Below are 26283 nucleotides of genomic sequence, written 5' to 3'. Positions count from 1 at the left end.
CACACACACACACACACACACACACACACACACACACAGTTTCCCCTGTCAGGCACCCCAGTAAACCCTTGTCCCACAAACCCCATTTCTCCGTTTAAGATCTACAGCAAGTCAAGTCGAGTACTAAAAGCGTCCGAACTAAAGATATTTCGCCAGCTAACCAAGAAAAATTGCTTCTGTATTTCTCAATTCAGCTGCCACGATACAGTATGAGTCAAAATACCAAGGAACAGCCTTTAGTTTCTTCTCAGCCTTCTTAGATATTGCGCCTAGGGAAGGGCTCAGCTTAAAACCATCAATTTAAGTTTTTGGGCTTAACATAATTCACTTTGATTAATTTAACATTATTCGATATGATTTAACCATTGTGCCATATGAACAGAATCTTTTAAGAGTCACTGTGGATATTCATTTCCCTAGCTTGTGTCCATTTTAATGTACCAAGTGTGGTGCCCGTTTGTGTTTTCCTCGAACCCAAAACCCTCCCCTCCCAAACCCCACCCCCATTATTTCAAGTCTAATCCTATGATTTAGTTTTGTGCCAAGTGTTTTTGCATGCATCTCCATAACTCAGCTCTTTATTTTCTGCATTTTTCTTTTTTTCTTTTCTGCTTTCCTTCCCTTTTTTTTCGCCCTGTAGCTAAACTCAGGCTTCCCATGCATGAGGGCGGTGCTAACACTCATAGCAGGACAGTGGCTGAGGCCCGGCTGCAAAAGTGCATGAGGAGAGCGCGGGGCCTGCAGCAGCGCATGCAACAGCAGCAGCAGGAAGACAGACCCCAGCAACAGGATCAGGAGCAGACAGAGGAGCAGGATCAGCCCTGTCCCTGTCCCCAAGGGCCCCCCAGGTACCAGCACTGTCTCCTGTCTGTGTCCTGTGACTCCCGTCCTCCAGCTGACCTGCCCTGTTCTGCCCACACTCCTGGCTGAGCTCCTCATGTGACTCTGGAAGGAGTGGAACAAGGGATCACACAGTCCTGGTTTATTCTTTAACATGCAAAATGCCTTGCAGGTAGTATAGGAAAAATACCATTGATTTATAGGTAGAAGTTGTGTTCAATGTGCATACAAAGCGAGAAATGCTGTTTCCTTTCATTGAACCTAGGTTATTTAAAGTAGGCTTAAATATTTGGAGTTTTATCAGTTTGCTGATGTTATCCTTCATCTATCCATTAATCCAACATATTTTTTTCCTAACACACAATTTGACTCTTGTGTTTGAAGATGTACTAATATTTGCTAATGCCACATCGTATTCAGTGAAAATGCAGCTAACGCTGCTGTGTTTTGTGGAGGAAGGGTTGTGTGTGTGTTTACTGTTTAGTCTTGTGGGGGTTGCTGTGAGGCCAGGAGCCAGGGGGGTCCACAGACACGAGTGCCTTTCCCAGGGGTCCGGTTCTGAGCCAACCCAGCTGTCCCCTGGGCTAGCCTGTACCAAAGTCCATAAAGAGTACATCTGTTACAGGAACATGACACACGTTCACAGTCATCTCGCTCACACGCACAGTAAACTCACATACCCACACACACACACACACACACACACACACACACACACACACACACACACACACACACACACACACACACACACACACACACACGTTTTAGACCTACAACACAAACTCCTCCTCTGTTTCAGAGCTCAGACCAATGAGAGATGCCTGGCCATGATTCACTAACCAGCCCATAACGTGAGCCTCTTTCCTCCACCTTCCTAGTGAACAGCCTGTCCCAATCAAAATACTGTTGATGGACGTCCAGGAGGACCAACCGCAAGCAGTCCTGGAAGCCACCAGAAGCATGCCTTCTCCTCTCCACGTTAAGCCACTCCCCTCCAGTACAAACTCACTCCCTGAGCCCTCGAGCCACCCCCCTGTCTCTATGCCCCCAAGCCCTCACACAGGGTCAACCACAGGGGGGTACGTGGCGGAGGCGAGGGGGCGCTGGGAAGGACTGGATATGTCAGGCGTGCTCCCTCATGTGAGACCTCTCCACAAACACGCTGCCATGTCCCTGCCTGCCCTGTGCGTGGACGGCTGGGACGAGAGCCATACTGAGGGAGGCCATGACCAGCCTCCAGCTCTGCCCAACTACAAGCCAGCTGCATCCCCACACTGGAACAGTAACCCCGCAGCCCAGACTCTGCCCACCCCACACCCCCACTCCAGGACACCCTCCCCAGTCAGCCACACCTCAGAGGAAAGGGGCCATGCCAACATGGAGAATGCCTACCCCAGACGGCCTTCCCTGTGCCCCTCTCAGCCCCCTCCTGCCCATCAGAACCACAGCTCCCCTGTCCCTATCTCCTCCAACACCTCCAGGCTCGGTCCTCCTCCCCCTCCCACCCGGAACTGGTCCGGCTTGAGCCTGGGCCGGCCTGATGCTGTCGACTCCCCTTTCTACACCCCTCCCACAGACTCCCACTACCCTCCACCCGCCCCCAGCCGACCAGGGCGGACCCCTTCCCCGGCGTCTGGGGACTACAGGTCAGGAGCCGCCATGCCAGTGGATCACTGGGCAGAGAACGTGACCCGCTTCTACAACTCCCAGCCTGCCCCTGTGGTGGGGTCGCCCTGCGAGGAGCTGTCAGAGTTAGACTCTCTGTACCAAGCGAGCCTACAGGCCCCCAGCTTGCCCCGGGCCCCACGCGGAGTCAGCCCCCAGCCCACTACGAACAAGCAGCGTAAGATATTCACTGACCAGTGACCACTGTTAAAAAAAGGGGGGGGGGACTGAGAAACAATGATTGAGAAAGAGTAAGTGAGCGAGAGCTGTCCACCCCTAATACTGTGTCTCTGTGTTGTATCTGCAGCGGCTAGGAAGCTATTGTCTGGGCTGGCTGCACCTGGCCGCTCCAAGACTCCCACAGCCGAGTTAGAGAGACATGCCTACAGAACGCCAGGCTACACCAGCAGCCCTACACAACACTCCAAGGTCAGTATCCACGTGCTGTGTGTACGTTTGTGTGCATACAGTGCCTTCTGAAAGTATTCAGACCCATTGACTCTTCCACATTTTGTTACATTACAGCCTTATTCTAAAATTGATAAAATATTTTTTCCCCCTCATCAATATACACATAATACCCCAAAATGTCAAAGTAAAAACAGGTTTTTAGGAATTTTTGTTAATTTATTTTTAAAAATGTAATGAAATATCACATTTCCATAAGTATTCAGACCCTTTACTCAGTACTTTGTTGAAGCACCTTTGGCAGTGATTACAGCCTTGAGTCTTCTTGGGTATGACACTATAAGCTTGGCACACCTGTATTTTGGAAGTTTCTCTCATTCTTCTCTGCAGATCCTCTCAAGCTATGTCAGGTTGGATGGGGAGCGTTGCTGCACAGCTATTTTCAGGTCTCCAGAGATGTTCGATTGGGTTCAAGTCCGGGCTCTGGCTGGGCCACTCAAGGACATTCAGAGACTTGTCCCGAAGCCACTCCTGCGTTGTGCTGTTGGAAGGTGAACCTTTGCCCCAGTCTGAGGTCCTGAGCGCTCTGGATAAGTTTTCATCAAGGATCTCTCTGTACTTTGCTCCGTTCATCTTTCCCTCGATCCTTACTAGTCTCCCAGTCCCTGCCGCTGAAAAACATCCCCACAGCATGATGCTGCCACCACCAAACTTCACCGTATGGATGATGCCAGGTTTCCTCCAGACGTGACGCTTGGCATTCAGGCCAACGAGTTGAATCTTGGTTTCATCACACCAGAGAATCTTGTTTCTCATGGTCTGAGAGTCTTTGGGTGCCTTTTGGCAAACTCCAAGTGGGCTGCCATGTGTCTTTTAATGATGAGTGGCTTCCGTCTGATTGGTGTTGGTTGTCCCTCTGGAAGGTTCTCCCACCTCCACAGAGAAACTCTAGAGCTCTGTCAGAGACCATCGGGTTCTATGTCACCTCCCTGACCAAGGCCCTTCTCACCCGATTTCTCAGTTTGGCAGGGCGGCGGTTGGTGGTTCCAAACTTCTTCCATTGAAGAATGATGGAGGCCACTGCGTTTTTGGGGACCTTCAATGCTGCAGAGGTTTTTCCGCACCCCTCCCCAGATCTGTGCCTCGACACGATCCTGTCTCAGACCTCTACAGACAATTCCTTCGACCTCAGGGCTTGGTTTTTGCTCTGACATGCACTGTCAACTGTGGGACCTTATATAGACAGATGTGTGCCTTTCCAAATCATGTCCAATCAATTGAATTTACCACAGGTAGACTCCAATCAAGTTGTAGAAACATCTCAAGGATGACCAATGTAAACAGGATGCACCTGAGCTCAACTTTGAGTCTCAAAGCAAAGGGTCTGAATACCTATCTAAATAATGTATTTCTGTTTATATTTTGAATAAATTTGCACACAAAAATAAAAACCTGTTTTAGCGTTTTCATTATGCGGTATTGTGTGTAGATTGCTGAGGATTATAATTTTTTCAGTCCATTTTAGAATAAGGCTGTAAGGTAACAAAATGTGGAAAAAGTCAAGGGGTCTGAATACTTTCCGAAGGCATTGTATATATATGTGTGTGTGTTGGCTAGTTGTGAGATTCAGGGCTGTGAGTGGTGATGCGTGTTCAAAGCTGTGTGTATCGATGTGTGTTGAGGCTGCGTGTAGTGATTTGGTGCAGATGTGCGAAGGCTGTATCTGAGTGACGTGTGTGGCTGGACTCGCATGTGTTTGTGTCAGCCCCTGTGTCTGTACAGGCATGTGTTTGTGTCAGCCCCTGTGTCTGTACAGGCATGTGTTTGTGTCAGCCCCTGTGTCTGTACAGGCATGTGTTTGTGTCAGCCCCTGTGTCTGTACAGGCATGTGTTTGTGTCAGCCCCTGTGTCTGTACAGGCATGTGTTTGTGTCAACCCCTGTGTCTGTACAGGCATGTGTTTGTGTCAGCCCCTGTGTCTGTACAGGAATGTGTTTGTGTGTGTAGGAGGGCGTTTGACACGATGTGTCTGTTGTTTCCCTGTAGCCTGGGTCATGTGAGCGACCACTCGCAGATGACGAGAACTACAGTGCTGAGAACCTCCGTCGCATCACCCGCAGTCTGAGTGGCACAGTCATAGGGGGACGACCGGAACACCTCGCCCCCTCCCGCAGCTTCGTGAGTCTCACACACACACACACACACAAACAAACACACACACACACACTAGTGCTAAGCGATTAACCAAAATGTATTTTTTTTTATTAAACAACTGAGAGAGGGTGGTTCAATTACTTGAAGTCACTCTGGATAAGAGCGTCTGCTAAATGACTAAAATGTAATTAAATAAATAACATTTTGTTCGTTTTTTTTGTGAGCTGAATGCGCCGTTTCTCTGGAGAGAAATCATATCAAGCACGAGAGACATCAAATAAAGAACGAACTGTGGGACGCTGTAGGGAGTTGAAGACTCAATAGGCACTTATTCAACCTAGTTCAGTGCAGAAAATGTGGTAATTAACTACAATGACCAGAATCCATTGCACCTCGTCTTCCCATTCCCACACAGAGAGGAACGTAACCAACACAGTGACGAGAGGGATAGACACAGTTTGTGACTCGAGGTAGCTCTACCCGATTGATAGTTGTAGCAGTCTTAAAACCTACTAAAATAGTGATTTTGTCAGACAGCTCTTCAGCATGGGCAGCTGTGGCAACCCAATGATCACGGCTACCCTTTTCGAGCCAACTAGCTAAATAGTATGACTCGTTGGGGAGCACAAAGATAACGTTAGATGGCTGTCTGGCTGCTACCTCCTGACAGCCAGACAACCGTCTAATCTAATCACAACTGAAATATTTGATTTTAGTAATGTTCATAATAAGTGGTAAGCCGTAATGGGCTCTTATTAATTGTTTTATTCTGTGTTAGAGATAATGGAATGTTTTAAATGTTTGGTTTTGGAATTTCAATTACAAAGGTCATATTTCATAATGCATTTAATGTTTAAAAAAAAAAGTGTTTTAACCTAAATCGAAAAACATGATTATATATAAAAAAAATGCCTTTAAAAAACACTAATTGCTCAGCCCTAACACTCACACACGCACACACACACATACATACACACTGTGCATACATCACACACACATGTATACACACTGTGGATACGTCACACACACATGCATACACACTGTGCATACGTCATACACACAAACACAGAGCCTTACACGCAAGCCTCAGTTCCTGACTGGGGAATGCCACAGCTGTCACTCCCACTCAGAGCTGCATGTGTTAGCTTTGGCGAGCACGTCATTACATCATCATGTACCATCAGTGTACCTTATCATCGTCACACCTCCCTCCCAGTGGATATGATTGTTTCATACTGTCATACCTCCATCTGGTGTTCACATAATGTAACTGCCGTGCTGGAGCCTCTAGTGGTGTGATCTTCACTCAGCAAAATGCCAGAGGCGGAATCTATAAATGATCCATAAATCATTCAGGTAGTCCATTAAGCTTTTAACCTTGTGTTCAGCTTACATTCTTTGGTTGAAGAACAAAGACCAGCGCTAGACATGGTTCTGTTGCATTATATGAATAGATGGGGAGGTTTGTGTTGCCATTTGAAATCCTGACTGTGTTGTTTTTGTTTTGTTTTCATTTGTGGGTCAGCCATCCCTTGTCAACCTGTTTTTTAACTCACCTGTTTTCCTCTCATCCTCCCTCTCCTCTCCTTTCTGCCTCTCAACTGCTGGGTATTCTCACCTTGTGGTGGATCTCTCTCTTTCTCTCTCTCAAACTGAACCTCGTTCTTTTTTCTTTAATAAAAAAAATAAGGAGCCCCCAGTTACCAGGATGCCAAAGCATGCGGACCCCCGAGTCACCGCACGTCACCCTAGCACGTCCTCCCTGCACCTCCCTCCCTCCTCCACCCACCTCTCTCCACCCGAACCCCAACACCAATACGTCCACAACAACCACCACTACAGCCCCCCAGCACTGTCCCAGCACCCCCCTCAGCAGGGAGCGCGGCCCCCCTCCTCGGGGCCCTATCTGGGACGCTCAGGTAACCGTCAGCCCCCTCCACCTCCCGTCATCAAACCACAGCACCATCATGGCCCTATCAGACGTGGATCACATCACACTCTCACTGTCTGTTATTCCTTTTGTTGTCTCTGTATGTCTGGTCACACTGCATGGTTTAGGTGATTCAACGCCAGCGGGAGCAGAATCTATTTCTGGGTATCCCAGGTTGTTCAGTCAATTCTCACATTGAAACTTCATTGGGAGGAGGGATGTTTTACATACTTTTTACATTTGTGTCACAAACCATCTTTGAGAAAATCATGATGAAAGTGGCCATTTTAGGCCCATTTTAGACCTATACATGCCTTCTGTAAGACATAATGATCTGTTAATCGTACGTGATACAGACAACATCTTGGTGTCATTATACTACTTATAGTGTTCTCTAACATATGGAGTATGTCTAGATTCTGAAATATGCATTTTCACGGTAATTTATATTAATATTTATTTATGTTGAATAAATATCTCAAAACGACCCTTTTGAAAAGAAAATGTGACAGGAACAAATTCACAGAGCTCTTTGATTGTACATTGTGTTTCCCGCTGTGCCTGTACTGGAATAGCTAGTTCTCTGCTGTGTTCTAACAATGATCTGCCCCCACAGGAGATCACCAGAAGGGAGACCAGTTTCTGGCTGTGTTTGACCGGGGTGAAGCTTTCTCCCGTGAAAACTACCACAGTGTTGCACTGAGCTACGGCACACTACCGCGGGCCCCTCGCAGGGCACCTCCATCCGGGTCCTCCTCTCTCCCCCAGCCCAGGGAAGGACCCAGCCCCGGCCCTGGCCCTGGGTACTACAGCCACCCAGACACGGGCTACGCCACCCTCTCCCACCCCCGCCGTTCCGCCCCCCCTAGAGGCACCATAAACGGCTACAGGCAGCCCCTTCAACCCAGCAGGATCAACGCAATCCTACCCACCCGCCTACCTCCCCAACACCACCCAGCCTACCACCAGCTGTCCAACGAGACCTCCACCCAGCCCCTCCGCCTGGATGTACCCCCGGATGTTGACTGGAGGACTCCCGACTACAGGATGGTACCACCGTCCATGCCCATGCGGGACCCCCACCCCCTCCATCAGCCCACCCAGAAACCTGACCAACCTCGAATGAGGGCCTCATCCCGTGGCCCCGGTAGTGCCCCACTTTGTTCCCTGTGCCAACAGCTGCCCACCGAGCCCTCCCGCCACTACTGCCAGTCCTGTTGGGCCTATATGGCCCGCTTCCGGCCTGCCAGCTGATCCAGCTCACCGTCACCCTACAAACAGACCCAGTTCACTCCCAACACACACCCCCTCTTTCTCTCTCGGTCTTCTTTCTGTCTCTGTTCCCTGTTGGGCTGTAGAAGTCAGACTCTAGTCCTGAGTGTTAGGGAGACTAACAGCGATCTTGGGGCACGTTGTTCTAGCAGATTGTGGCCCTTTCGTTTCCCATCAATTACTGTCTATAGTATAACCGTGCCCCAAACCTCTTTAACCAGACAGGCCAACCACTATCTGGTCCTAAACCTGGTCTATTTCGATAGAGTTTATGTTTAGCCTCATCTAAGGTTGTTTAAAGATGGTGTGATCCAGAGCGATGCCAACAACATTGGAAGGTGACAGAGTCCAGGCTGGGTAGAAGGGGGTTGTGAAAACCTTGCACTGAGTGTCCACTGAGGTGGATGGCGAGAGGCATTGTGCTTCTTGGAGTTTAGGACACCCCTCATTCCCCCATTGACACATCATCAACAACGCAGCTGGAGGTTTAGGGGTTCCACTGTTGTTCCCAGGGGTCACGATAAAACCCTTTGAAGGAAGCCTGTTACAGACAAAGACTGAAGACGGACGTTGAGTTAACGGGGTGGGGATGTTTTTTTGTTGTCAGTCATGAATTATTCTTTAACAGGTATTAGACAGTGAAATGGATGCATCATAAGGCTGCTTCCTGACACCAACCCTTCCCTGTCTGGATAGGAAGAGACAACACCTTCTTCTCTCCTCTCCTCGTTGTATACTGACACTAAAACAGGACCTTCTGAGCTTTCAGATTTATTTACTTACTGTACTACTGTATTTATCATTTTTAGGGTGCCCTGGGTAAGTAGTGTATAGATTGTCAAACTAATCTTTCAGCCTCTGTATATACTCTGCCATAGACCTGCTGTACTTTGCATTGTATCAACTAGCTAGCACTGTCTGGTGATTAGAGCCCTCTTGTAGAATGGGCCTGTGTGTCTCTCAGTTAGAGAGGGCTAAGGACCCTAGACTTTTCTCTTGAGGCTTTCCACGGCCCTGCAGCTATGCACGGTTGTTCAGCACATCTACGACTGACGGAATCACTCGGCTTAGAGTACGTTATAAAGTAATAATGAGATTTTCTTAGTGCAGGGAATTTACCTAACTGCGTTTAAACAAGTTTAGTTCACTTCAGAAGTGTTGAGATAGTTTTATCTGTTGCTGTTTTATTTATATTGACATTTCTCCCATTGTTACGGGAGATTCTCAATGTTATTAACCGGTTTTTGTACTTTAAAGACTTGGGGTATTTAGAGGATGGTGATCTGGAGTGCTAAGGAAGTACAGAGGTTTAGACTCGTAGAGAGAATGTAGTGACAGTGTACTTTACAGAGAACATATATGGGAACTGACTATCACGCTGTCAATTCAATGGCTTTTAGCAAATCGTACTTGTTGAATCTTGAACGTTAGACCCATTTACATTTTTTCTTGATGTTTTGTCTTTGTGATGCGCCAACACCGGGGATGGCTAATTAGTTCCTAATTGAAATCTCAACCCAAATATTACTAAGACGCTGATTTATACAGTAGCTCTGGAATACAACAAAAGCCAACTTTGTCTCGTTTTTTGAGGCAGATTTTAGATCTGATGATGTAAACTTATGGATCATTAGAGCCCCAATTACAGTGAAGTCGCTTTTTTGGCTTGGGAGGAAAAGCGAGCTACAGCCTTACAAAATACACTTACGTTATCTACAATCTGAAATGGAGGAAATTACTAAATTATGTTTTGTTGCTTTCTACGATATTGCTGATTTGTTTTGGAATATTTGTACACGTATTTTTCTACACTGTAGATATGACTGAGGAAATATGAAGAGAATGGAGCTTAATGAAGAAAGTTGAGTGTCTTAAGGTAAAACAATTGCTAAAATCATATGGTTAATAAAGAATTTAGGATGCTCAACTGCAGTGCAATTCACTGGGTGCGAGTGGTGTTGTCCTTCTTTGGGGAAAACAGTCTCTGAAACAGAAATGTAATTGGATTGTTGCAGATGTTAAACACTTAACCAAAGAGTGCCACTTTAGTGAGAGTCATTTTGATGAAAATGAATTAATAATCCTTAGTTTGTGTACATTATGCAACACTGCCCCCTCGTGGATTGGCAGTAGAAGAGCAGGTGACAGGTGTCCATTTTCTTTTATTTAACATGCTAATAAACAGATTCTGCGACAGCTGAACAGTGTACATTTGTGTACAGATAATGATATCCTTCGAACTTAAATGTTAAGAGGATGTGTTTTCTTGGTAATATAAAGGAAGGGTTGACAGATTTCCATTTTGGACTTAGTTTGTAAATGCTGTGCTAGCAGATGGAACTTGTATTTTTGCAATAAAGTTGTTACAAAGTGCTCCAAACAAGAGCAGAGTATGAAGATTGTCTGTTTCTGTGTGACTATGCTATACTATGCTATGTTGTAGGCTACAACTAGGGCCCAGCGTTTATCCATGTCAGATCATGTGATCAGGAAAAGCTCCTGACTCTAAGATGCTCTATAGCCCCCATACTCAACTGGCGGACCGCGATCAATACGGACCGTATTGGAACAGTCTGGTTTCGACCCCATATCATATAAACACACATAAGACAAGCAAAAATGTGTAGAATTGCAGAGAATGAGCTTTAAAACAGCTAAACAAATATTCCTGCCCTGTAAAAATGTGTAGAATTGCGGGAAATTAGCTTTAAAACCCCACAATTCTCACTCCGCCAACAAGAGGGGTGTGAACAGTTTGGGGTTGCATGGGTTGCGAGGTGGGGCTTCATTACTACACGATAAATGACAATATCCATCCGGAAATGTGTGTGACAGAACCTTCTCAAATAGTAACCGTTCTCTATAGGTTAGTCACTCACTGACCTTAGTCGGTGTTAAGATTATATGACACTTCTGCTTGTGGCCAGTAAGGCTGAGAATGACTACAACAACGTCCTGCTCACTCCTTTAGTAAAAAAAAAAGCGCCCCAACTTGAGAATTTGGACAAATGTCAAAAGAAAGAACAGCTAACTTAGTGCTTGCTGACTTTTACCTCAAATGACAGTGTGTGAATACCAGTGTTTGCACATGAGAATGCCTTTGTGTGTGTATCTGTCAGAGAAAGAGACTTTTAATCTCCATGTGCAGCTCTTTCTCAGCCAGCCTTCAGACTGCAGGGCCTTGAATGAAGCACACAGTACAGTGAACAACCAGAATATAATACACCCCGGGAGGCGCAGAGGGAGGGAGGACTATGAAAATATATATATAGTTTATATCCTCCCGCTGAAACTAACCCTGTTGGGTGAGGACAGTTTACACTATACACTGCAGTCTAAAGTATGGTCACGGTTACAGCTGGAGTGGCTGTTTCCACTTCATTGGGTTTGCTGGATTTGCAGGATTTCATTCCAGCTTAGCTCTAAACCTGATTTAACGAATCAGCCATTCATGGGCTGTGCTCAGAAGGATGAAATGTTCAGAACATTCCAGATAGAAATGAGGTGACACCATTACCTTTTCTCCAAAGGGTAATCCACACAGCATATTTCTATATAACCGCTTTGTAACCTTGCATCCTCCGTCCGTCCTGAATAAGCTCAAGGTCTTGAATGTAGATCAATGTTATGTGGAACCAGGCATTTTAGATCTGAGCTGGAACACATGTCTGCATAGTGCACACAGCTGTCAGGACTGCCCTTCTCTGCTCTAGTGGGTAATATACAGGGATTTTCCTGTTTTGGCTACTCTGATGAGATATTCTGTTGTGCTAATTCTGTTAGCGACCCATAGAGTGTGTCCAGTATATTACCTCTGCTCAGAGGCAAAACCATAGTGTGCCTACACTTTTAGAAAAAAAGGTGCTATCTAAAACCTAAAACGGTTCAGAAATGTTGTGAAATAGCACCGTTACAAATAGAAATCAAACTGGATGGACATCAGAAATAGAGGAAGGACTAAAAACAAGCCAAATATAACTATTGTAAAAGAGATTGTGTCTGTAAAATGTGTATAAGATGTATAAACTGAAGGTAGAAGCCTAAGTGTTATTGATTATTAGTTTACTCCAATTGGGGGAGGGGTGGTAGGGTTTGGGGAATAATACAGGTATGTTCTAAAAAAAAAAAAGTATATGTATGTATGTATATACAGTGGGGAGAACAAGTATTTGATACACTGCTGATTTTGCAGGTTTTCCTACTTACAAAGCATGTAGAGGCTCTCACAGACCGGCTCTCACAGACCTGTTAGTTTTTCTTTAAGAAGCCCTCCTGTTCTCCACTCATTACCTGTATTAACTGCACATGTTTGAACTCATTACCTGTATAAAAGACACCTGTCCACACACTCAATCAAACAGACTCCAACCTCTCCACATTGGCCAAGACCAGAGAGCTGTGTAAGGACATCAGGGACAAAATTGTAGACATGCACAAGGCTGGGATGGGCTACAGAACAATAGGTAAGCAGCTTGGTGAGAAGGCAACAACTGTTGGCGCAATTATTCGAAAATGGAAGAAGTTCAAGATGACGGTCAATCACCCTTGGTCTGGGGCTCCATGCAAGATCTCACCTCGTGGGGCATCAATGATCATGAGGAAGGTGAGGGATCAGCCCAGAACTACACGGCAGGACCTGGTCAATGACCTGAAGAGAGCTGGGACCACGGTCTCAAAGAAAACCATTAGTAACACACTACGCCATCATGGATTAAAATCCTGCAGCGCATGCAATGTCCCCCTGCTCAAGCCAGTGCATGTCCAGGCCCGTCTGAAGTTTGCCAATGACCATCTGGATGATCCAGAGGAGGAATGGGAGAAGATCATGTGGTCTGAGCTTTTTGGTCTAAACTCCACTCGCCGTGTTTGGAGGAAGAAGAAGGATGAGTACAACCCCAAGAACACCATCCCAACCGTGAAGCATGGAGGTGGAAACATCATTCTTTGGGGATGCTTTTCTGCAAAGGGGACAGGACGACTGCACCGTATTGAGGGGAGGATGGATGGGGCCATGTATCGCGAGATCTTGGCCAACAACCTCCTTCCCTCAGTAAGCGCATTGAAGATGGGTCGTGGCTGGATCTTCCAGCATGACAACGACCCGAAACACACAGCCAGGGCAACTAAGGAGTGGCTCCGTAAGAAGCATCTCAAGGTCCTGGAGTGGCCTAGCCAGTCTCCAGACCTGAACCCAATAGAAAATCTTTGGAGGGAGCTGAAAGTCCGTATTGCCCAGCGACAGCCCCGAAACCTGAAGGATCTGGAGAAGGTCTGTATGGAGGAGTGGGCCAAAATCCCTGCTGCAGTGTGTGCAAACCTGGTCAAGAACTACAGGAAATGTATGATCTCTGTAATTGCAAACTAAGGTTTCTGTACCAAATATTAAGTTCTGCTTTTCTGATGTATCAAATACTTATGTCATGCAATAAAATGCAAATTAATTACTTAAAAATCATACAATGTGATTTTCTGGATTTTTGTTTTAGATTCCGTCTCTCACAGTTGAAGTGTACCTATGATAAGAATTACAGACCTCTACATGCTTTGTAAGTAGGAAAACCTACAAAATCGGTAGTGTATCAAATACTTGTTCTCCCCACTGTATGTATGAATGTTTATGTATGCATATGTATATATATGGGTATGTACGTGTATGTATGTATGTATGTATGTATATATGTATGTATGTTTATGTATGCATATGTATATATATGGGTATGTACGTGTATGTATGTATGTATGTATGTATGTATGTATGTATGTATGTATGTATGTATGTATGTATGTATGTATGTATGTATGTATATGGATATATATATTTACCATAAAAGATATGGGGCATTGGAAATGATGCAGACAATTACATTGATGGAAGCAACAATCTTTCCACAATATTAAGCTGATCTACCCCTAAAAAAAAACATTTAAAAAACGCTTCTTCGGCTGTCCCCATAGGAGAACCCTTTGAAGAACACTTTTTGGTTCCAGGTAGAAAGAACCCTTTTGGGTTCCATGTAAAAACCCTTTATACAGAGGGTTCTACATGGAACCCAAAAAGAGTTCTATCTGGAACCAAAAAGTGTTCTCCTATGGGACAGGCGAAGAACCCTTTTGGAACCTTTTTTTTCTAAGGGTGTAGATACAGACCAAACCACATACGGCTAATTATGGTTGTATTCTGTGATCCTCTAAGTCCGTTTTAGTGAAGGGTTGTCATCATTATGGAGCTTTATTACGAATCAAATTTGGAGGGAACGATGGAAGGGATTCCTTGAAACAGATCATGTTCTGTTTTGATGGAAGGTTTGGAGGACTTTGCCTTGAACAGTTACATTAATCATCAATGTGCCATTATGGTAAACAGGGGAATAAGGGAAACCATGCACCCATTTCAGTCAGTTCATTGTTATTTCATTGTTCATATTACACATGGGGACACAGTCATTACTTTGCATGACACACTAACGGTCTGTCAGATGTAACGAAATGAAGAATGGGAGGGTGAGAAGTGTTTAGCATGCAGAGTTAATGCAACCTGATTCCATTATTGAAGCCCAGTGGAGATGCTCTCCTTCTATAACAGGCATTAGGCAAGTCCTCTGGCCTCACTGACACGGATGCATAATATTTACAGTATGATACCATGTGATCTGACTAGGTGAAAGTCTGGGCTCTAGTTATTATAGTTATATAATAAGCATTGGCCCTGATAATGGGGGCTATTCACTTTCATTTGGAGGGCTGGGTAACACCCCATGGACACCAATGGATGCAACCTGGAGGCTTCTTAATTAGGTGTGTGTGTGTCCTTCTATACAGACTGCAGTATCCATGCCAACCTGGAGATGCTGCAATCTCTACCCGAAGACCAGATAGCCTGTGCGGTCTCAAATCCTCTGCACACAGTTTTTTCAAAACTTTTCTGAGCGGAAATCGTAAAATTGGTTATTCCAAAACTTTGAATGTGATAATTCGTATTAGGTTTCAGATTTGGTCATCCGATATGACTTGTAAAGACCATTTTATAATTGAGATAACATTACAGAAATGCAAAAGCCCAGAATAAGACTGAGCAGGAAAGCCATGGCATGAAGGAATCTCCTGAAATCAACTCCCCTTCAGGGCCAAGTTTTTAAAAAGGTTTAATCTGGATAAGAATGATCCACATTCTGTAATCCCCTGTTTTGCCATAGGTTATGTTAAATTGACTGCTGTTTAGGTACAATATGTAGTCAATTGTTATATTGAGAAGTGTCAAATAAATAAATAAATCTACTTTCTTACAAGTGATAAGCAGGTTCTATTATTTTATTTTAGTTACCTTCATTCATGTAGTTTACTCATCTCTGTTTCATTGACAGTGTAGAATTAGTAACTTGACCAGTCCAGTAGATGGCAAGGATAGGCCTATTCAAAGCATTGAAAATACGGATTCTGTGATCTTGATATTGTGGTATCTGGATCAGTATGATCCTATACGATCCTTTTCTGAAAAACTGCAGTCAATCTAACGTAATGAACCTCCCCATCGTAGTAACACAGAAATGTAATCCCAACCTTTGAGTTTTGAAAACTACTTCATGAATAATAGGCTACCTTCAATAAATTGAAATGACTTTGTCAGAAAATAACATTGAACAGAACATTTCCAGGGCAGAATATTTATGTATCAAATGTATCTTTTGTAAATGATGTCTGAGTGTTGGAGTGTGCCCCTGGCTACATTTAAAAAAACAAGAAAATGGTGCAGTCTGCTTTGCCTAATATAAGGAATTTGAAATGATTTATACTTTTACTTTTGATACTTAAGTATATTTACAACCAAATACTTTTAGACTTTTACTCAAGTAGTATTTTACTGGGTGACTTACTTTTACTTGAGTAACTTTCTAGTAAGGTATCTATACTTTTACTCAAGTATGACAATTGGGTACTTTTTCCACCACCAAGGTGTGTGACTCTGAGAATCTGCTGGGAATTACCTTTTTTTCTATTGTCCTTTAAGAAAGAAAGAAAGAAAGACTTTAAGAAAATAAATTGTAGAAATGGGTGGGGTTTAGCCATAATTTGGACTTTGTGACACATGGGTTGTCAGAGGTTTGCTAAAGGTCATGACCTCTGTCATTATTCTAACTGTGAAAGCAGAATGACCTGAGTTGACTCCAAATGGGCATCTCTCCAATTTGAACTGAACTGACTTTGATTGTGCATGCCATGAAGGCTTTTATTTACTTTATTTATTTAATTGGGCTCCCGAGTGGCGCAGCAGTCTAAGGCACTGTATCTCAGAGCTAGAGGTGTCACTACAATCCCTGGTTCAAATCCAGGCTGTATCACATCCGGTTGTGATTGGGAGTCCCATAGGGCGGCGCACAATTGGCCCAGCTTCGCGGGGGTAGGCCGTCATTGTAAATAAGAATTTGTTCGGACTTGCCTATTTAAATAAAGGTTAAATTAAATTCTATGGCAGGGTTTATTCCATGACTGCATGCCAATATTCATTGGCTTCCGTTTCCTGCACTGATCTGAAAGAACTGGGTCATGCAAGTACTGTCTTATCTGTTTTAGGTGGGGGATATGGTTTGATATACATTGGGCAAACATTTTCTAATTCATATCTGTGCTTCACTTTATATTATAACGACATAATAATATCATAATAAAGTTGGATTTAACCAATTGAACCCTCATTGACACTTAATGACACATAAAACATTTATAAAAGGAAGTGATGATGATGGTTGGACCAGACAATAAATAAAGAAAACTGATTAGGTAGAGGAATAGCAGGGAAGACAATGCCAGGGTCGTCTGTAGGAGCACACTGAGACTCCATTGCCGACTAGTGATTTTGGCCCTACTGTGTGTTACATATTGTTACGGGAGCGATGCAGGAGATGAGAAGCAGGTACAGTGAGTGAAGGTTTATTAGCTGACGGACATGAAACGGAACAGGAACCGCGTCTGGACAGGAACACGTAACAAACACAATATGGAACAATGCAGACACAGGGAACACAAGGAACAGACAGATATACAGGGGGTAATCAACAAAGTGAAGGAGTCCAGGTGAGTCCAATGAGCACAGCTGCGCGTAATGTTGGTAACAGGTGTGTATGATGACGGGTAGCGTGTTGCTCCCGATCGCCAGGGAGGAGGAGCGGGAGTAGGCGTGACAGAGTGAATAAACTCCATCCAAGTTATTTATTTCCTCTAAATGTAACAGCCAGGCTCCTATTGCGAAACAGCAAAGGCTTCAATTGCAAAACAGAAATATATAAGAGCCTACTGCATGTGACAAATCTAGGTCACCGCCTTGTTCACAACAAGCTTATACCAGTTTTGCAAAGAAACATCAACACTGATCATCTCACATGATCTAACTTGGCACACACTCATTTATAAACCACCTTTTCTTCTCTTCAGCAGGTTTAGTCCTTTGCACGTATTTGTTGAGGCCACTGAAGTATATCATTCAAGTTGAGGCCCCTGGGCTATTCTTTGGGGAAGTGGGTGTCTTACAAGTTTTGGGGAGTGATCAACATGTTCTTTCATAATCTGTATTTAGTATAAATAGTTTCTCTGCAAGTGTTTCTCTCAGAGTGGATGCATCTGGAGTGAGCTGGTATAAAATACACACATTCAGCATAATGTAAGTAGAAATGATAGGTCTCATTGCTTTGATAAGGTTTGTTTGATTTGTGATGTGTTAAGTATTTAAAAGAAGAGAGATTTTTATAGAAATAGACATGTGTAATAACATCGTTTACAAACTGTCTTTTAAAGTATTACAATTTATTGCAAGAGTGATGTGTTCTTTAGGTTTTTAATGTGATGACACTGACTATTTGTGTGTACTTCAGGTTTTAATGTGATGACACTGACTATTTGTGTGTACTTCAGGGTTTATCTTGCTGTTTTGGTTGGCTTGCTGCTCATCTTGACTGCTGAAGCTAGAGTTGGGTAAGGAAGGTACACTTCTGCTATTTCCTCTCACATCAAAACCACACAACTCAGAAATCATACGCTGTTTATATATTGAACCAACGCTGGCCATGCGAAATCAAATGCTATTGTTCCTTATTGATTTGTTTTCCACTGACCCCTGTATAGGAACTCCTCTGAGTCTAGCTTCTGTACCGAAACAAAGGAATGTCTGCTCTACGATCTGGTTTGCAAGAATGATGATTATGAGGGGAGTCAATTGTAAGGCACAAATGAACGGCACATAGCAGCTAAAACTAAGTCAGGAGTTTGTTTCTCCACCTTTTGTTTTACACGTTTAGTTTTAGGTCAGGGTTGCAGATACAATACAATAGCATTTTCATCACAATAAAGTTGATCATAATGTTCCATACAATTGTGAAAACAAAAAATATACGTACCTGCATGCGTAAAAACAGGAGCTTCCCCCTACCCAGCTACCAAGCTTCCATCCACCCGACAACCCCAGCCCCAGAAACCAGGATTCCCACCCCTTCCCACCCACCGTGTCTAGAAACCAAAGTTGCTTGTCCACCGCCCCCCTTTACCCACCCTCACCCACTTGGCAGCTCCCGAACCCCCACACCCTCCACCCATGGACTGCCCCTTCCCCCGCACCCACAATGTCAATTGTGTCACCACATTGGGGAAAGAACAGCGAAACAGCACAGCAAGTAAGTGAAAGAAATTGGTTTTGGTTATGTTTTACTGGTAATGGGGACATACGTAAATGTCAACAAAATACATTTTTGGTCAGTGTGTGTGTGTGTGTGTGTGTGTGTGTGTGTGTGTGTGTGTGTGTGTGTGTGTGTGTGTGTGTGTGTGTGTGTGTGTGTGTGTGTGTGTGTGTGTGTGTGTGTTTCAACTATTTAACTGTAATAGAATGCTTAAAAGGTCGCTAAAATTGTAAATTACGGTTATCGGTATCGTTTATTTTGGACAAGGAAAATATTGGATATCGGTATCGGCCAAAAATAATTTAATAATAATAATAATAATAAATAAATAATACATAATTTAATAATTTTAAACTGGAAGAACTTGTCCCGATTGGTGTTTTTAAATCACTGATGAAGGATTTTGAGGCTGATTCCCTGACCTGTCAATGTTTTTAATTTGCTGTTTTTGATATTGTTATACTCTTGTGAATTCAATGGTTTTTACTAGATTACTTGTAGTTTTTCATGTTGTCTGTCTGTAATTTTTGTAATGACTTGGTGCTGCCTATCTTGGCCAGGATGCTCTTGAAAAAGAGATGTTAAATCTCAATGAGCCCTTCCTGGTTAAAAAAAATATAAAAATAAAAAATATTTTAAAAAAATAAAATAAAAAAAAATAAAATAAAAATACAAATAAATACAAATAAAAATAACATTAAAAATATAAAAAATGAACAAAAATGTGATATCGGTGCATCCCTAATCTCAACACATGTCATGTATTTTTTTAAAGACGGCTGGCTAACGATCTGGATGCCATTGTGATCTCCCTGTGCAGGTGTACTTTACAGACATGTCAGATATGAAAGTGTACGTGAGGAGCTACGGCGGATGGATGATGTCTTTGACAGCCAGCATTAAAACCTCGTAAGGATCCACCGCTTTTTTCAATTTCTGCCTAAAATGACATACCCAAATCTAACTGCTTGTAACTTAGGCCCTGAAGCAAGGATATGCATATTCTTGGTACCATTTGAAAGACTTTGAAGTTTGTGGAAATGTGAAAGGAACGTAGCGGAATATAACACAACAGATCTGGTAAAAGACAATACAAAGAAAAAAATCTACCGGTTTTTTGTATTTCTTTTGTACCATCATCTTTGAAATGCAAGAAAAAGGCCATAATGTATTATTCCAGCCCGGGTGGCAGCTGTGTATGTGCAAAGTTTTAGACCGATCCAATGAACCATTGAATTTCTATTTAAAAAAAATATCATTACCGCCCAAATGTGCCTAATTTGTTTATTGTTTATTATCAGCATCAGCCACATGTTCTACACATACTGAGACAGAGGGGCGCTGTTTCGCTCGCTCGGATGCTTTAAGTGAGATTGATGCCCGTCTTTCGGTTGGCGGGCTTCTCTGTCAAATATTTCAATATTTTATTTGGATGGGCAAGGAGGTACAGTAAGGCGGGCCAGGCCCCCAAGGCCCGAGCCATAACCCCGGCCCTGGGGTAGCCTACAGGAGCGCCTTTGAATGTTTGACAATCAGATGAAAACAGCATGACTGTTTGTGTTTATGCCACATTAAAAGGCATAAGCGGCGTGTCCATGAGCCTAGGACGAAGCTTTTGAATTGAATTAAATTGCCAAAATTATATAGCCTGATTAGTTTACTCCTGTCTATATAAAAATAAATAAAATAATTGAAGTAGGCTACTACACCAGAAAGTAGGATTTGGTCACGAAGGATCATAAGCTTTTTTAAAAAAAGCTGTGGATTGATTGTTTTAAATCGCATAGCCTACAGTCGGAATGGCCCGCAATTTGGGCAGCGCGTGCTGCAAATACCAAATAGAGAGTGTGAATATCCACTGTCTTTGTCATTGGGTTAGTGCCACTTCTGTTTGTTTTTGGACAATCATTTTTAGATGGAAGTCATATTTGATTTGTGTCTCCCCTTTTTGTACGCCAATTATATGGATCATACAAAATCGTTTTTATTGATCTGTTTGTCAGTGTCAGCAGAGTAGGCTACCCTGTAATTGTTTGTAGTATTATTAAAAAAATGCGCACGGGCACTTGGGTGTCCAGCAGTGGTAAGAAATTAAATCTACTTTCAGCCCAGATCACGTGACGCACCCAGCGTCACAGGTACTGTAAAAGATTGAAGGTAGCCTTTTCTCATTAAACTTAGCATTGTTTTTGAAACTGAAAATGTTCTAATAAATAAAACATTGCCTCTTCTCACAGGTAGGCTGCAGTAGATACTTCCCATTCACAAAATGCAATGACGCACGTAATGTATGTCTGCAGGCAATAATTGTGTATGCAAAGATGCATTAACAGTGATATGGCAAGATTGATATAATCCTGATTGAACAGAACTCAATGGGTCTTATTTTAGCTGTAAAAAAGCTTTGTGAATGTACAGTGCATTCGAAAAGTATTCAGACCCCTTGACTTTTTCCAGATTTTGTTACGTTACAGCCTTGTTCTACATTTATGAAATCGTTTTTTCCCCTCATCAATCTACACACAATACCCCATAATGACAAAGCAAAAACAGGTATTTAGACATCTTTGCACATTTACAAAAAAACACAGAAAAATTACATTTACATAGTAAATCAAATCAAATCAAATCAAATGTTATTCGTCACATACACATGGTTAGCAGATGTTAATGCGAGTGTAGCGAAATGCTTGTGCTTCTAGTTCCGACAATGCAGTAATAACCAACAAGTAATCTAACCTAACAATTCCACAACTACTACCTTATACACACAAGTGTAAAGGGATAAAGAATATGTACATAAAGATATATGAATGAGTGATGGCATAGGCAAGATGCAGTAGATGGTATAGAGTACAGTATATACATGTGAGATGAGTAATGTAGGGTATATAAACATAAAGTGGCATAGTTTAAAGTGGCTAGTGATACATGTATTACATAAAGATGGCAAGATGCAGTAGATGATATAGGGTACAGTATATACATATGAGATGAGTAATGTAGGGTATGTAAACATTATATTAAGTGGCATTGTTTAAAGTGGCTAGTGATACATTTTTACATAATTTCCATCAATTCCCATTATTAAAGTGGCTGGAGTTGAGTCAGTATGTTGGCAGCGGCCACTAAATGTTAGTGGTGGCTGTTTAACAGTTTGATGGCCTTGAGATAGAGGCTGTTTTTCAGTCTCTCGGTCCCTGCTTTGATGCACCTGTACTGACCTCGCCTTCTGGATGATAGCGGGGTGAACAGGCAGTGGCTCGGGTGGTTGTTGTCCTTGATGATCTTTTTGGTCTTCCTGTGACATCGGGTGGTGTAGGTGTCCTGGAGGGCAGGTAGTTTGCCCCCGGTGATGCGTTGTGCAGACCTCACTACCCTCTGGAGAGCCTTACGGTTGTGGGCAGAGCAGTTGCCGTACCAGGCGGTGATACAGCCCAACAGGATGCTCTCGATTGTGCATCTGTAGAAGTTTGTGAGTGCTTTTGGTGACAAGCCGAATTTCTTCAGCCTCCTGAGGTTGAAAAGGCGCTGCTGCGCCTTCTTCACAACGCTGTCTGTGTGGGTGGACCAATTCAGTTTGTCCATGATGTGTACACCGAGGAACTTAAAACTTTCCACCTTCTCCACTACTGTCCCGTCGATGTGGATAGAGGGGTGCTCCCTCTGCTGTTTCCTGAAGTCCACAATCATCTCCTTTGTTTTGTTGACGTTGAGTGTGAGGTTATTTTCCTGACACCACACTAGTATTCAGACCCTTTACTCAGTACTTTGTTGAAGCACCTTTGGCAGTGATTACAGCCCCAAGTATTCTTGGGTATGACGCTATAAGCTTGGCACACCTGTATTTGAGGAGTTTCTCCCATTCTTCTCTGCTCTGTCAGGTTGGATGGGGAGCATCGCTGCACAGCTATTTTCAGGTCTCTCCAGAGATGTTCAATTGGGTTCAAGTCCGGGCTTTGGTTGGGCCACTCAAGGACATTCAGAGACTTGTCCCGAAGCCACTCTTGCGTTGTCTTGACTGTGTGCTTAGGGTCGATGTTCTGTTGGAAGGTGAACCTTCACCCCAGACTGAGGTCCAGAGTATTGTGTGTAGATTGATGAGGGATTTAAAAAATAATAATACTGTTACATAACAAAAATGTGAAAAACGTCAAGGGGTCTGAATACTTTCCGAATGCACTGTTGCTCCATTCTACTGTATTTTATTTTTTCCCTCTTGTTTTATTTGTATTAATATTTTTAATTGCTGCATCATTGGGAAGGCCTCGTAAGCAAGCATTTCACGGTAACACCAATTCTATTTGGCTCATGTGACAAATAAAATTTGATTTGATTCATGTAGAACTGTGAGTGAGTACTTCATGGCTAAAAATGATACATGACCCTAAAGAAATCCTTTAGGGTCAGCTGGATGATAGAGAGGGCTGGGTTCCCAGGCAGAACTGCAATCTTCTTAAGAGAAGTTCTCCACAGCTGATCAGCCACTGTCTAAGTTGAGGCAAGGTGATAGTTGAGGCAAGGTGATAGTTGAGGCAAGGTGATAGTTGAGGCAAGGTGATAGTTGACGCAAGGTGATAGTTGAGGCAAGGTGATAGTTGAGGCAAGGTGATAGTTGAGGCAAGGTGATAGTTGAGGCAAGGTGATAGTTGAGGCAAGGTGATAGATGAGGCAGGGTGTTAGATGAAAAAAGTAGAACCGCACTCATGGTCCATCATTTTTATTTTCATTGTATTTTTCTGTAAATAGCCCTATAAATACAGGTAAAAGGGGAAAAATATATCGCCCATTGGCTTTTAAAAATGTGGAAAAGCAGGTTACTCTAGGGATACAGTATGTTCCCCTCTTCCAGTGAGGCTTTGGGCCAATAGAGATGTGGACCAACAGTTCTGGGGCTGGTGGGTCAGGACACAGTCAGCACCCCAGGTGGTGTTTGCATCAGGTGCCAGTCATGCTGAAGTCCACTGGGGTGGAGGGGGTCCCATTGAGAGGGAGGATCAGTACCACCTGATGATGCTGTTATTATATCATGATGCATGATGATGATGCTGTAAATAGTGCATGATGTGCAGCACTTGTTCTTTGATGTGGTATGACATGAGCTGACAATAGTTGTGGCTACACCTCTTTCTGACATCATAGCCTATAACAGAATACCCTATTACACCATATAATTAAATATATAATGGTAAGCACATCCTGTCTGTGACCACAACAACCAATAGCGTTGAAGCGTGAGGATCAACTTCTCCACTGTTTTGGTGCCCTGGCTACCACACTGTGAACAGTGTGAAGCGAACCCGTGCACATGCGCCGACACTGTGTGTGACCGTGTGAGAGAAAAGTGTTGCATCTCGCTCATCTCAATATCTGCAGTGCTGTTCGTGGCAACGTCATTTAGCTGAGTCCACCTTTTTAAAACATGTCTTAAGACCTCTCAAGACGTGATGGCTGGGTATGTTATACTTTTTTTCTTCTTCACTGTTTCTGTTTAATCGCCAACTCTTTATGGAATTGTTATGCCAAACTGTAGTGAATTCCCAATCCCAGTGGTGCTGTCCCTCTGTTATCACAATCCAGACCTCACGCAACCCATTCCCGACAGTGCCAGAGTGACAACAAAATAAAAAAAAAACAGTGACCTCTGTGACCAGGCCACTGATAGGTTGCTAAGGGGGCGGACACCTGACAGCACTTCTGCCTGCTCAGATCCGAGACTCCTCAGTCTCTCTCCAGGTGGACATGTGTGATGGTGTGCGTGGACAGAAGTGGGTGTGACTATTGTAACTTGTTGTGTACTTAAACTTGTTATTGGTTGTTGTTATTATGGCTAGTTGTCATGATGGTTTTGTTGTAAACATGCTCAGGAAGCATTCTCATATTCATACAGTCCTTGGATATAAGAGCAACGTCAACTTACCAACATTACGACCAGGAATACGACTTTCCCGAAGCGGATCCTCTGTTTGGACCACCACCCAGGACAATGGATCGGATCCCAGTAGGCGACCCAAAACAACGGCGCCGCAGAAGGGGCAGACGGAGCGGTCTTCTGGTCAGGCTCCGTAGACGGGCTCACCGCTCCCGAGTATACTACTCACCAATGTTCAGTCTCTTGACAACAAGGTCGACAAAATTCGAGCAAGGGTTACATGCCAGAGAGACATCAGAGATGTAACATTCTCTGTTTCACGGAAACATGGCTCACTCGGGATACGTTAGAGTCGGTACAGCCATCCGGTTTGTTCACGCATTGCGCCGACAGAAACAAACATCTCTCTGGTAAGAAGAAGGGCGGGGGTGTATGCCTTATGATTAACGAGTCGTGGTGTGATCATAACAACATACAGGAACTCAAGTCCTTTTGTTCACCTGACCTACAATTCCTTACAATCAAATGCCGACCACATTATCTACCAAGAGAATTCTCTTCGATTATAATCACAGCCGTGTATATCCCCCCCAAGCAGACACCTCAACGGCCCTGAAAGAACTTAATTGGACTTTGTGTAAACTGGAAACCACATATCCTGAGGCTGCATTTATTGTAGCTGGGGATTTTAACAAAGCTAATCTGAAAACAAGGCTCCCTAAATTTTATCAGCATGATTCGGTGATCGAGTTTATTAGCAAGTGCATCGGTTATGTTGTACCCACAGTGACTATTAAAACCTTCCCCAACCAGAAACCGTGGATTGATGGCAGCATTGGCGCAAAACTGAAAGCGCGAACCACTGCTTTTAATCATGGCAAGGCGACCGGAAACATGACCGAATACAAACAGTGTAGCTATTCTCTCCGCAAGGCAATCAAACAAGCTAAGTGTCAGTATAGAGACAAAGTAGACTCGCAATTCAACGGCTGAGACACGAGACGTATGTGGCATGGTCTACAGTCAATCATGGATTACAAAAAGAAAACCAGCCCCGTCACGGACAACGACGTCTTGCTCCCAGACAGACTAAACATCTTCTTTGCTCACTTTGAGGACAATACAGTGCCACTGACACGGCCCGCTACCAAAACCTGCGGGCTCTCCTTCACTGCAGCCAACGTGAGTAAAACATTTAAACGTGTTAACCCTCGCAAGGCTGCCGGTCCAGACGGCATCCCTAGCCGCGTCCTCAGAGCATGCGCAAACCAGCTGGCTGGTGTGTTTACGGACATATTCAATCAATCCCTGTCCCAGTCTGCTGTTCCCACATGCTTCAAGAGGGCCACCATTGTTCCTGATCCCAAGAAAGCTGAGGAACTGAGCTAAATGACTATCGCCCCGTAGCACTCACTTCTGTCATCATGAAGTGCTTTGAGAGACTAGTCAAGGATCATATCACCTCCACCCGACCTGACA

General features: G+C 43.7%; 1 protein-coding gene across 1 annotated transcript in view; it reads left to right on the top strand.

Moving 5' to 3' along the window:
• LOC120017406 (inactive ubiquitin carboxyl-terminal hydrolase 54-like) overlaps positions 1-10584 on the top strand; it is a 53523-nt gene extending 42939 nt beyond the window's left edge. The window contains exons 16-21 of the mRNA XM_038960155.1: positions 641-809; positions 1722-2686; positions 2816-2949; positions 4977-5093; positions 6760-6988; positions 7616-10584. Of these exons, the coding sequence (XP_038816083.1) occupies positions 641-809; positions 1722-2686; positions 2816-2949; positions 4977-5093; positions 6760-6988; positions 7616-8253 (2252 nt within the window). The 3' untranslated portion in view covers positions 8254-10584. The remainder of the gene's footprint in view (positions 1-640; positions 810-1721; positions 2687-2815; positions 2950-4976; positions 5094-6759; positions 6989-7615) is intronic.
• Positions 10585-26283: the final 15699 nt, after the last annotated feature.

The sequence above is a fragment of the Salvelinus namaycush genome, chromosome 22 (assembly GCF_016432855.1).
Source record: "Salvelinus namaycush isolate Seneca chromosome 22, SaNama_1.0, whole genome shotgun sequence".
NCBI classification, from domain to species: Eukaryota; Metazoa; Chordata; class Actinopteri; order Salmoniformes; family Salmonidae; genus Salvelinus; species Salvelinus namaycush.
Note: the sequence above shows the minus strand (reverse complement) of the source record. Positions and strands in the feature narration are given on the sequence as shown.